Source organism: Dama dama, chromosome 19 (genome assembly GCF_033118175.1).
Source record: "Dama dama isolate Ldn47 chromosome 19, ASM3311817v1, whole genome shotgun sequence".
NCBI classification, from domain to species: domain Eukaryota; kingdom Metazoa; phylum Chordata; class Mammalia; order Artiodactyla; family Cervidae; genus Dama; species Dama dama.
In genome coordinates, this window is record NC_083699.1 from 79,400,938 (window position 1) to 79,414,093 (window position 13,156).

At 43.5% G+C, this 13,156-nt stretch overlaps 1 protein-coding gene across 3 annotated transcripts in view; it reads right to left on the minus strand.

The window, feature by feature from the left end:
* CPNE4 (copine 4) overlaps positions 1 to 13,156 on the minus strand; it is a 672,215-nt gene that overhangs the window by 33,895 nt on the left and 625,164 nt on the right. For all 3 annotated transcript variants that reach the window (XM_061167590.1, XM_061167589.1, XM_061167591.1), the window contains exons 9-10: positions 7,357 to 7,443; positions 3,380 to 3,439 (exon numbers count right to left, since the gene is read on the minus strand). In XM_061167590.1, coding sequence (XP_061023573.1) covers positions 3,380 to 3,439; positions 7,357 to 7,443 — 147 coding nt within the window. The remainder of the gene's footprint in view (positions 1 to 3,379; positions 3,440 to 7,356; positions 7,444 to 13,156) is intronic.

The following is a 13,156-nucleotide window of genomic DNA, read 5'->3' on the forward strand; positions in this document are numbered from 1 at the left end:
TTTTCATTATAGGGGACTGGAATACAAAAGTAGGAAGTCAAGAAACACCTGGAGTAACAGGCAAATTTGGCCTTGATGTACAGAATGAAGCAGGGCAAAGGCTAATAGAGTTTTGCTAAGAGAACACACTGGTCATAGCAAACACCCTCTTCCAACAACACAAGAGAAGACTCTACACTTGGACATCACCAGATGGCCAACACCGAAATCTGATTATATTCTTTGCAGCCAAAGATGGAGAAGCTCTATACAGTCAGCAAAAACAAGACCAGGAGCAGACTGTGGCTCAGATCATGAACTCCTTATTGCCAAATTCAGACTGAAATTGAAGAAAGTAGGGAAAACCACTAGACCATTCAGGTATGACCTAAATCAAATCCCTTATGACTATACAGTGGAAGTGAGAAATAGACTTAAGGGACTAGATCTGGTAGACAGAGTGCCTGATGAACTATAGGTGGAGATTCATTATATTGTACAGGAGACAGGGATCAAGACCATTCCCAGGAAAAAGAAACACAAAAAAGCAAAATGGCTGTCTGAGGAGGCCTTACAAATAGCTGTGAAAAGAAGAGAAGCGAAAAGCCAAGGAGAAAAGGAAAGATATACACATTTGAATGCAGAGTTCCAAAGAATAGCAAGGAGAGATAAGAAAGCCTTCTTCAGTGATCAGTGCAAAGAAATAGAGGAAAAAAACAGAATGGGAAAGACTAGAGATCTCTTTAAGAAAATCAGAGATACCAAGGGAACATTTCATGCAAAGATGGGCTCCATAAAGGACAGAAATGGTATGGATCTGACAGAAGCAGAAGATATTAAGAAGAGGTGGCAAGAATACACAGAAGAACGGTACAAAAAAGATCTTCATGACCCAGATAACCACGATGGTGTGATCACTCACCTAGAGCCAGACATCCTGGAATGTGAAGTCAAGTGGGCCTTAGGAAGCATCACTGCAAACAAAGCTAGTGGAGGTGACGGAATTCCAGTTGAGCTATTTCAAATCCTAAAATATGATGCTGTGAAAGTGCTGAACTCAATATGCCAGCAAATTTGGAAAACTCAGTAGGGGCCACAGGATTGGAAAAGGTCAATTTTAATTCCATTCCCAAAGAAAGGCAATGCCAAAGAATGCTCAAACTACTGCACAATTGTACTCATCTCACACGCTAGTAAAGTAATGCCCAAAATTCTCCAAGCCAGGCTTCAGCAATACATGAACCGTGAACTTCCAGATGTTCCAGCTGGTTTTAGAAAAGTCAGAGGAACCAGAGATCAAATTGCCAACATCTGTTGGATCTTCAAAAAAGCAAGAGAGTTCCAGAAAAACATCTATTTCTGCTTTACTGACTATGTCAAAGCCTTTGACTGTGTGGATCACCATATACTGTGGAAAATTCTGAAAGAGATGGGAATACCAGACCATCCGACCTGCCTCATAAAAAACCTGTATGCAGGTCAGGAAGCAATAGTTAGAACTGGACATGGAACAACAGACTGGTTCCCGATAGGAAAAGGAGTACGTCAAGGCTGTATATTGTCACCCTGCTTATTTAACTTATATGCAGAGTACATCATGAGAAATGCTGGGCTGGAAGAAGCACAAGCTGGAATCAAGATTTCTTGGAGAAATATCAATAACCTCAGATATGCAGATGACACCACCCTTATGGCAGAGAGTGAAGAAGAACTAAAGAGCCTCTTGATGAAAGTGAAAGAGGAGAGTACAAATGTTGGCTTAAAGCTCAACATTCAGAAAACTAAGATCATGGCATCTGGTCCCATCACTTCATGGCAAATAGATGAGGAAACACTGGAAACAGAGAGATTGTATTTTTAGGGGCACCAAAATCACTGCAGATTATGATTGCAGCCATGAAATTAAAAGACACTTGCTCCTTGGAAGGAAAGTTATGACCAACCTAGACAGCATATTAAAAAGCAGAGACCTTACTTTGCCGACAATGGTCCATCTAGTCAAGGCTATGGTTTTTCCAGTAGTCATGTATGGATGTGAAAGTTGGACTATAAAGAAAGCTGAGGGCCGAATAATTTATACTTTTGAACTGTGGTGTTGGAGAAGACTCTTGAGAGTCCCTTGGCCTGCAAGGAGATCCAACCAGTCCATCCTAAAGGGGATCAGTCCTGGGTGTTCATTTAAAGGACTGATGTTGAAGCTGAAACTCCAATACTATGGCCACTTGATGCAAAGAGCTGACTTATTGGAAAAGACCCTGATGCTGGGAAAGTTTGAGGGCAGAAGGAGAAGGGGACGACAGAGGATGAGATGGTTGGATGGCATCTCCGACTCAATGGACATGAGTCTGGGTGGGCTCCGGGAGTTGGTGTTGGATAGGGAGGCCTGCGTGCTGCAGATTATGGGGTCGCAAAGAGTCGGACACGACTGAGCGACTGATCTGAACTGACCTTTAGTCTCAGGAACACATTGGTCCAGTTGGCTCTTGGGCTCAAACCATTCTCTTTTTCTTCCTCACATGACTGAGCCCATCTAGGGTGCTAAATAGGGCTGAACTTCACAAGTACCCTTCTGTAAGATGGGGCACAGATGCTGTACAACTTGTTTATATCCACGTGACCTTCCCACAGGTTTTAACAGATCTATTTCTTGTCATCTGGGTATTCTCTCTTTGCAGGTCATGTCTGCTGGAAACTAGAAGGATTTTGAATACGTAGCCACTGAGAGCAAATTGTGCCAGGGCAGGTGTACTTACAATCTTGGCCCACCCAGACACTTAACAAAGACCCAGCCCACCACCAAATACATTATTAGGAGTATCCAAATCCCATGGGCTCACGGAGAAGATCCTTAGTCCACTCATTAATTCTATTTCTCAACATTGACAGACTGGTTCTCCAGTCTTTTGGAATTCACTTTTTCATTGCCCAGTGAATCATCTGGATGGCTTACTCTTGGCACTGACATTGGGCTTGACATGTAAGGTTTTGTTCTGTCTACGTGAACACAACCAAGATGTCAGCCATGGTTCAGTGGGACGTTTTAGCACGGTTCACCCCACCCCCAACCCTTTTCACCCAGTGATGGAATCTGGCAACCCACCCACTGCCTCCTGCAGTTACTGAAAGAATGGAAAGCATAATAGACTGGTTCCCCAAACCCCCCGAGGTTAAACGGCATGCATTTCCTGATAGGATGCTGAAAAAATAGTCATGGGGAAAACAGAAGTGTGACCTCATTGCAAAGATATGTTACTGATATGATATTTCAGCGGTGAGACCTGAGCGAAGCCAGCCCAGGGTCTTACAGCCCAGGGTCTTAACAGACTGTGGGTCCTTGTGGCCCACACCCAGCACTGACCCCCAACCTCGCTCCCTGAGTAAGAACAAACAAACAACTCACTGTAAACTGGATTTGGCAGCCACCCATGATGTAGTCCAAGAAAGAATGCATCTTGTGGATCTGCACGGGAGGAGAGGAAGCTCTATTAGAACAGTGTGATCCAAGTACTTACACATTAGAGGCCTAAACATGAGGTTTGCTGACCTAGAGGGAAGATCAGAGAAAGGCCTGCGGGGAAAAGATGAGTCAGCTGATTATCTTTCATGAGAGGAGAGAAAGAAAACAGATGGGCCTGTGAGGGCTGCAACCATCCATCCTCTTTCTCACTCTTCTTGGGTTTACATGATTTTAATCAGCCTCTGCCTCTGGAGTGCGACTGGTACTGTGTTTTCATGGGTCACCACTGGTTTGAAATACATGAAGTCTCATGCTTAGCTTCAGTCTTGCTGCCCGTGTCTAAGTCCCAGTTCTGGTAACGTTCCTAACACCACAGTGAAAAAGACAAACAGCTTCAAGGTCACAATTGTCCAAGAAGCTCTCCACTGTAAGCTTCTAGTGAGTGAGATTCCTCCCTTGCCATGAAGAACAAGGATTTATATTTACTGAGTACTAAGTGTATGCCAAGCTCTTAACATACATGATCTCATTTAATTCTTAGAGCGAGCCTGTGAAGGTGATTCTATGATTATTATTGTGTCCATTTTATCCACGAGGAAACTGAGGCTAAGATCACATATCTAGATGGTGGAGGTGGGATGCAAATACATCCTTTTAACCTCTGGGCTGGAAGTCCATAGTCTTCCTGCTTCCTGCCCCACCCCCAGCTTCTGTGTTCTCACACACTTCACTGATTTCTAGTCTTCATTTCTGCTAAATTATGATTCTGCTGCTTGAGTCTTGGTGACATTCATCTACGCAGTTATTTGACAAGGATTTATTGAGCCTCCACCGTGCCCTGGATGCTAAGGATACAGGGAGAAGAGAAACAGGCACGGTACCTGCAGTTATAGAGCTCACGATCTGGATCGTTTTACTGGTGCAACCAGTAATCAGCTGATTTTTGAACCTCACTTCTCATATTACATCTGAGGCTCACGGCAGCTTCTCAAAGACTGACCCACAAAACCCCGTGGTGGCATTTCCAGGCACCACCTCCAGGTGGCACACATCTATCAGCAGACTTGTCTCAGGGCTGATGTTTCCTGGGCCCTCAGAGCAGTGCCTGCTCCCGGCTTCCTTATGGGGATGCTTTGCCTGATAGTTGAGATGCTGTGCTGTACTTAGTCACTCAGTCGTGTCTGACTCTTTGAGACCCCATGGACTGTAGCCTGCCAGGCTCCTCTGTCCATGGGGATTCTCCAGGCAAGAATACTGGAGTGGGTTGCCATGCCCTCCTGCAGGGGATCTTCCCAACCCAGGGATCAAACCCAGATCTCCCCCAGTGCAGGCAGATTCTTTACTGTCTGAGCCACCATGGAAGCCCAAGAATACTGGAGTGGGTGGCCCTACTACTATATCCCTACCAGTACCATGTCCTCTGAGTGCTAGACTCTTAGATCGAAACAGTTATATGCACAGTCACCTTACAGACATGGACAGTTGAACTGACTCATCTGGATCGTCTTTTCTCCTGCTTCTATGGGCACAGGAGTGTTCTGAATGCACCAGGATTTGGTCTGTATAGGTAGGTAGGTAAGATGACCAGAGACAACTGCCTTTGAAAGAAGAGTTTATTATTCACTGCTCCCCAAAGGACTGAAGGCATGTCCTGCCACACAAGGCGGCCACATGGGATAGCACTGGGTTAGTCAGGAGGTAGGAGGCGTGCAGGGGAAGCACAGACCAAAGTCATTATGGTGGTTTTTGTCAGGAGGAATGAGTGAGGCAAGGTAAGCAGTTAAGCAGGTTTAGGACTGAATAATGAGTGATTCTGGAGGCTCTGGGCAATAGGGATCATCTCTGATTGTCTGAAGCTGGCTCTGGGGTGACACAGGGCAGGGGCAATATTGGCTTGGTGTGTGAGAGCTCAGGAAAGGGGGTGGCTAGGGATACAAGCTCTGGATTGCTCTGTCTGCATGTCAAAGATGGGCTCATAGGCACGCTGATTGCTATCTAGAGGAATTAGGTAAACCTAAGAGGGGCAGTTCCTATCAGTATGCAAGTCCCCAAGATATCAAAGCATCATAAAATACAGCAAACATTATCAAAACAATGACCCCAGATGGCCAATCGTAAGCATTGTTATCATCTAGTTCCAGTGATTAGTTCATAAGATAGGCCTCTGACTTAAGCTAGACCCATCAGTCTTTTCCCCGACTCTTCCATTATGTGAGAATGGGCTTCTACAGCTCCTGGCAGCCAGGAATGCCAACTCTGAGAAAAGGAACCTGATATATTTAGAGAGAGACTGGATGGCATGGAAGTCTTACATCATGGAGTCAGACAGACAGAGATTAAAATCTCAGCTCTTGCCATGTGTGTGACAACGAACTAGTTACCATCACATTCAAAGGTAGAAATCTCAGAGTTGTGGTAAGAATAACAGAAGGTATTGTAGTTATTTTTACTACAGTAAGTACTCAACTGGTGGCAAAATTATTCTCAGAGGGGATTTTCTGCAAAGTTAGAGCCCCTCTGGGAGAAATTTTTAGGTGCTTTACTCATCCCCCATGTCTTGTTTTCATGGTATCGCTTCAGCATGGAGGAGGTGCCACATACAAAGCATTGAGTGGTAAGTACTAGCGATTATCACTTTGTGTGATAAGCACAGAGTAGGTGATTTAGAATGTGTCTAAAAGTGACACTTTAGAAAGTGTAAGCAGGAAGGAAAGTGTCTTCCAGAGACAGAGGTGGCACACAGAATATACATAAGGAAGATAAATCTTTAAGTCTGAGTATGCCTGTGGTTACGGAAGAGGAAATGGAGAACGAAAGTTTTAGTAAAGCAGAGTTCACAGCACCCAAGAGGAGAAGAAAACACAGAACAAAAAAGCCTGGTGTAGAGTACTTAATATTGAGCTCTCTGACAAGAAAAGATTTATATTGGTGTGTTTTGAACAGGAAGACTGCCAGTATTAAAACTAGTTCTTCTGGGAAGCTGTAGATGTTTGTTTGAAATGGCAATACTTTAATGTAGCTATGGAATAAAAGTACAAAAAAATAAGAGTAAAAATTTACTCTAAAACTTAATATTAGTGTTTTCTTTTGTGAAATATGCATAAGTGAAGATAAAATTTGAATTTAGAATGTAATAGAAATAATCCTGTTATTGGCAGATTATTGCTATTTTCCATAACTTTTTATGGTATTACATTGTCTTGGTACAGTTCTGGTAATATTAACTATTCTATTTAAAATCTTCTTTTGTTAAAAACTTAGTGCTCATTACATGTAAATGGGGGCTTCCATTTAGCAGCTGGTAAAGAATCTGCCTGCAATGCAGGAGACCCTGGTTCGATTCCTGGGTCAGGAAGATCCCCTGGAGAAGGGATAGGCTACCCACTCCAGTATTCTTGGGCTTTCCTGGTGGTTCAGCTGGTGAAGAATTCGCCTGCAATGAAGGAGACCTGGGTTCGATTCCTAGGTTGGAATGATCCTCTGAAGAAGGGGACAGCTACCCACTCCAGTATTCTGGCCTGGAGAATTCCATGGACTGTATAGTCCATGGGGTTGCAAAGAGTTGGACTCAACTGAACAACTTTCACTCACTCACTCAGGTGCTTTAGAAATGTTGGTTGCCCCCATTTGGGGACCTCCCTCTGGTGCTGTCCTAGGCAGAGAAGAACCTGACTTGTGACCAGGACTCTGTTATTTTTGGGCAGGACTGTCTTTGTTGAGGTGATGGAGGCATTGGCCTACCAGAGCTCCAAAGCCACCCAAACTTATAATGTATGTCCACTAATACCTTGACTTTCTGATTTTTTTATTTTGAAAGATCATATCTTCTTGACACTCTCTCTTTCTGTGCAGACCACCTGAGTCTTCCTCCCAGACAGCCTTAGCTTCAAACTCCTGGAAGACAGGGGCTATGTTTATACCTTGCACTGATTCAAAATCACAATGCCCGAGTTCTTATAATTCTTCTTCTTGGCTTTGTACTTGGGGTTGATACACTCCCACTGCACCTGCAATAAGAAAGGTTATTCTATGATTGCCAGCTCAGGAAGAAGTAGAGTCATTAATGAGGAGGCCCCTGGGTACTGTTGCAGGCGGTCCTGAGGGCTGACACCTGCTCTCTAGCTGATCCCCTTGCATCTGGAGGGGAAGAAAGGAGAAGTGGTGAGAGGAAGACTCTGACATCGTCTGCCTGGTTTGAAACCCAGCTCTTCACTTTCCAGATGTGTGACCTTTGACAAATGACTCGATTCTCTCACACCTTGCATATTGCCTCTGTAAAATGGAGCCCATAATTATAGCTATCTCATAGGGTTACTGTGAGGATTGAATGAGTAGCCCGTATAATACATTTAGAACAGTGCCTGACACTTATAAATGCTTGCTATGAATGGGGTCAAATCAAAAAGCAGAGGGAAGGAGAGATCTTGGGACACAGAGCTGAGTAACCCAAATGCTGAGTCTTAGTGTCTGGGAATAGACTTAAGAGGCAGGAAAACTGAGGAACATTGAATACTGGTTATAGGAAGCTGATGGGGATAATGAGTTGGCTTAACTTCGCAGAGGACTAAAATGATGGATTGATACATGTCACAATGGTGGCACTTTCTCCAGAGGGCCTTCTGTGAGGGATAGAGTCAGAACTGAGGAGGCAGTTGGGAGAACAGAGTGAATGGGTGAACAGAGCTCAACCTTTCTACACAAGACTTCATGGGACAAAGCTAACTGCATTTTGACCACTGACAAAGTCAAACATCCAAGTGTCACCAAATTGCTCCTGCCCACTGTCCTACAGGAGTCATCCTTGGATTTCCACTCAGAAGACAAATTTTCACCCCCTGACAATTGGAAGTGTCTGAAAACAAAGACATTTCTGAGGCAGATGTTAGTGGATAGGCTTATACAGCACTGTCCACAATGACCCATTCTTCCCAGCGCACAATGACTCTGAACTTCGTCAGATGACTTGTTCTGACTGATGGGACTTTAACAAAAGTGATATGAGCAGAGGTTTCACAAGTGCCTATGCACTGGGGCTTGCCCTGCTCTTGCTGATTGGATGTTTTCAACACCATGTGAAATTAGCCTAGGCTGGTGTTCCAGAGGACGAAAGAGCACGTTGAGAAACATCTCAACTACCCCAGCTGCAGAGGCACAAATGCAGGAGTGAGTCCCCTTGGCATTGTTTGGAGCCGAGAGGCGCTTCCCAGAGGAACTCAGCCCAGATTGCTGACCTCTTGTCCTGCCTATAGCTGTGGCTTCCTGAAATATCTCCCTGCCTCACTCTCATCTCATTATAACTGATTCTCTATACAATAGCCAGAGTAATCTTGAAAAAAATTAATGTCATTCTCCAGTCTTTTCATTCTCCAGCCTAGACTCCTTCATAGCATTGCCCAATAAAACTTTCTACAATAATGAGAAGATTCCACATCTGTACCAACCACGTGAAAGACACTAGCCACATGAACACTTGATATGTGTGTGTATGTGTGTGTGTGAGTGAGAAAGAGAGAACTGAAATTTAACTGAATTTAACTTAAAACTTATTAAAACTGAGATAAGTGTATATAGGTAGTGGCTGCTAAATTGGAGAGTCTTCAGTGTGCTCTCAATACATTTATAGGAAAATATAAACTCTTTTCTCCAAGCTATCAGAACCTTCTTTTCTTGGCCTCTGCCTCTGTCCTTGATCACATCTCATGCATGGCTCCCTCACCCTCTCTGCTACAGATAAACTGGTCTCTTTACAGATCCTTAAACACACCAAACTCTTTTCTGACTCAGTAATTTGCAAATTTCCCTCTACCTGAAATGCTATTTCTTTGCTTTTTACATGGTTGACATTTCATTTTTAAGGGCCCTCGTGTTCAGTTTCATTTTTTTTCAGGTGATCTGTTTTATGTTACATCTTTACAACTAAAATGGCTCAGTTTTTTAATAACATTTGTCACAATGTATAATTACAGTTTTTGTTTTGTTGTTGTTCAGTCATTAAGTCATGTTTGACACTTTACAACTCCATGGACTGTAGTACTCTGGGCTCCTCTGTCCTCCACTACATCCTGGAGTTTGCATAGACTCCCGTCCATTGAGTTGTTGATGTTATCTAACCACCTCATCCTCTGCTACCCCTTCTCTTTTGCCTTCAATGTTTCCCAGCATCAGGGTATTTTCCAATGAGTCTGCTCTTTGCATCAGGTGGCCAAAGTATTGGAGCTTCAGCTTCAGCATCAGTCTTTCCAATGAATATTCCAGGTTGATTTCCTTTTTCAGGATTGACTGGTTTGATCTTGTAGTGCAAGAAACTCTCAAGGGTCTTCTCAGCACCAAAATTCCAAACTATCAATTCTTCCAGACTCAGACACTTCTTTACTGTTCAAGTCTCACATCCACACATGACTACTGACAAAACCAAAGCATTACCTATATTGACCTTTGTCAGTGAAGTGATACCTGTGCCTTTTAATATGCTAGGTTTGTCACAGCTTTCCTTACAAGGAGCAAAGGTCTTTTAATCTCATGGCTGCAATAACCTCCACAGTGACTTTTGGAAGCCAAGGAAAGAAAATCTGCCACTGCTTCCACTTTCCCCCCTTCTATTTGCCATGAAGTGATGGAACTGCATGCCATGATATTAGTTTTTGAAATGTTGCATTTCAAGCCAACTTTTTCATTCTCCTCTTTCACCTTCATCAAGAGGCTCTTTAATTCCTCTTCACTTTCTGCCACTAGAATGGTATCATCTGCATACTGAGGTTGTTGATATTTCTCTCAGCAATCTTGATTACAGCTTGTGATTCATCTAGTCCAGCATTCACATAATGTACTCTGCATATATTAATAAGTGAAAGAAGTATGGTAACAATATACAGCCTTGAAGTACTCCGTTTCCTTTTTTGAACCAGTCAATTGTTCCAAGTCCAGTTCAAACTGTTGCTTCTTGACCCACACACAGGTTTCTCAGGAGACAGGTAAGGTGGTCTGGTACTCCCATCTCTTTAAGAATTTACTACATTTTGTTGTGATTCACACAGCCAAAGGATTTAGTGTAGTCAATGAAGCAGAAGTAGGTGTTTTTCTGGAACACGCTTGCCTGCCCTATGATCTAATGAATGGCCTCAATTTGATTTCCGGTATCTCTGCCTCTTGGAAACCCAAATCGTACATCTGGAAGATCTTGGTTGACATGCTGCTGAAGCCTAGCTTGAAGGATTTTGAGCATAACCTTGTTAGCATGTGAAATGAATGCAATTGTACAGTAGTGTGAACATTCTTTGGCATTGCCCTTTGGGATTGGAATGAAAACTGACCTTTCCCAGTCCCGTGGCCACTGCTGTGCAGTGTTGCTGTGCTTAGCCTCTCAGTCGTGTCTACTCTTTACCACCCCAGTAGCCCGCCAGGCTCCTTTGTCCATGGGGATTCTCCAGGCAAGAGTACTGGAGTGGGTTGCCATGCCCTCCTCCAGGGGATCTTCCAACCCTGGGATCAAACCCAGGTCTCCTGCATTGCAGGCAGATTCTTTACCAGCTGAGCCACAAGGAAGTCTGAGAATACTGGAGTGGGTAGCCTATCCCTTCTCCAGGGCAATTTTCCGACCCAGGAATCAAACTGGGGTCTCCTGCACTGCAGGCAGATTCTTTACCGGTGGCCACTGCTGAGTTTTCCAAATTTGCTGACATAGAACTATGAGTGCAGCACTTTAACAGCATCATCTTTTAGGATTTTAAATAGCTCAGATGGAATTTTATCACCTCCACTAGCTTTGTTTGTAGTAATGTCTTCTTGACTTCATACTCCATGATGTCCAGCTCAGGAAGAGGGAGCACACCATCATTGTTTTCTGGGTCATTAAGACCTTAATTGTACAGTTTTTCTGTTTATTCTTGCCACCTCTTCTTAATCTCTCCTGTGTCTTTAGGTCCTTGCTGTTTCTGTCCTTTATTATACCCATCCCTGCATGAAAATTTCCCTTGATATCTCCACTTTTCTTGAAGAGGTTTTTAGTCTTTCCCATTCTATTGTTTCCCCCTATTTCTTTTATTGTTCATTTAAGAAGCCCTTCTTATCTTTCCTTGCTATTCTCTGCAACTCTGCATTCAGTTTGGTATATCTATTCCTCTCTCCCTTGCTTTTTGCTTTTCTTCTTTCCTCAGGTATTTGTAAAGCCTCCTCAGACAACCACTTTGCCCTTGTGCATTTCTTTTTCTTGGGGATGGTTTTGGTCACTGACTCCTGTACAGTGTTACAAACTTCTGTCCCCAGTTCTTCAAGCACTCTGCCTACCAGATCTAATCCCTTGAATCTATTTGTCACCTCCATTGTAAAATCATAAGGGATTTGAGTTAGGTCATATCTGAATGGCCTAGTGGTTTTCCCTACTTTCTTCAATTTAAGCCTGAATTTTACAATAAGCAGTTTATGATCTGAGCCACAGTTAGCACCAAGATCTTGTTTTTACTGACTGTATAGAGATTCTCCACCTTTGGCTGCAAAGAACATAGTCAATCTGATTTTGATTTTGACCATCTGATGATGTCCATTTGTAGAGACATCTCTAGTGTTGTTGGCAAAGGGTATATGTTATGATCAGCCTGTTCTCTTGACAAAACTCTGTTAGCCTTTGCCCTGCTTTATTTTGTACCCAAAGGCCAAACTTGCATGTTAATCTGGGTATCTCTCGACTTCCTACTTTTGCATTCCAATCCCTAATGATGAAAAGGACACCTTTTTTGAGTGTTAGTTCTAGAAGTTGTTGTAGGTCTTCATAGCACTGGTCAACTTCAGCTCGGCATCAGTTGTTGGGGTATAGATATGGATTACTGTGGTGTTGAATGGTTTGCTTGAAAAAAAACCAAGATCATTCTGTTGTTTTTGAGATTGCACCCAAGTACTGCATTTTAGACTGTCTTATTGGGCTTCCATGGTAGCTCAGTTGGTAAAGAATCTGCCTGCAGTGCAGGAGACCCTGATTTGAATCCTGGGTTGGGAAGATTGCCTGGAGAAGGGATAGGCTACCCACTCCAGTATTCTTGGGCTTCCCTGGTAGCTCAGACGGTAAATAATCCTCCTGCAATGTGGGAGATCTGGGTTCGATCCCTGGGTTGGGAAGATCCCCTGGAGGAGGTCATGACAACCCACTCCCGTATTCTTGTCTGGAGAATACCCATAGACAGAGGAGCCTAGCAGGCTGCAGTCCCTGGGGTCACAAAAATTCAGACATGACTGAGCAACTAAGCACACAGTACATTGACTGTGAGGGCTACTTTTTCTTCTAAAGGATTGTTGCCCACAGTAGGTGATATAATGGTCATGTGAATTAAACTCACCCATTCCCATCCATTATAGTTCATTTAGTTCTAAGATGTCAGTGTTCAATCTTGCTGTCTCTTGCTTGACCACATCCAATTCATGGACCTAACATTTCAGGTGCCTATGCAGCATTATTCTTTACTGCACTGGATTTTACTTTGACCTAGTGGTGACACATCCACAAATGAGTGTTGTTTCTGCTTTGGCCCAGCCTCTTCATTCTTTCTGGAGCTATTTGTCCACTCTTCCCCATAGCATACCTACTGACCTGGGCGGGGCGGGGGGGAGGGGGGTCAGGGTGGGGCTCATCTTCAGGTATAATATATTTTTGCCTTTTCATACTATTCATGGGTTTCTCAAGGCAAGAACACTAACGTGATTTGCCATTCCCTTCTCCAGTGAACCACATTT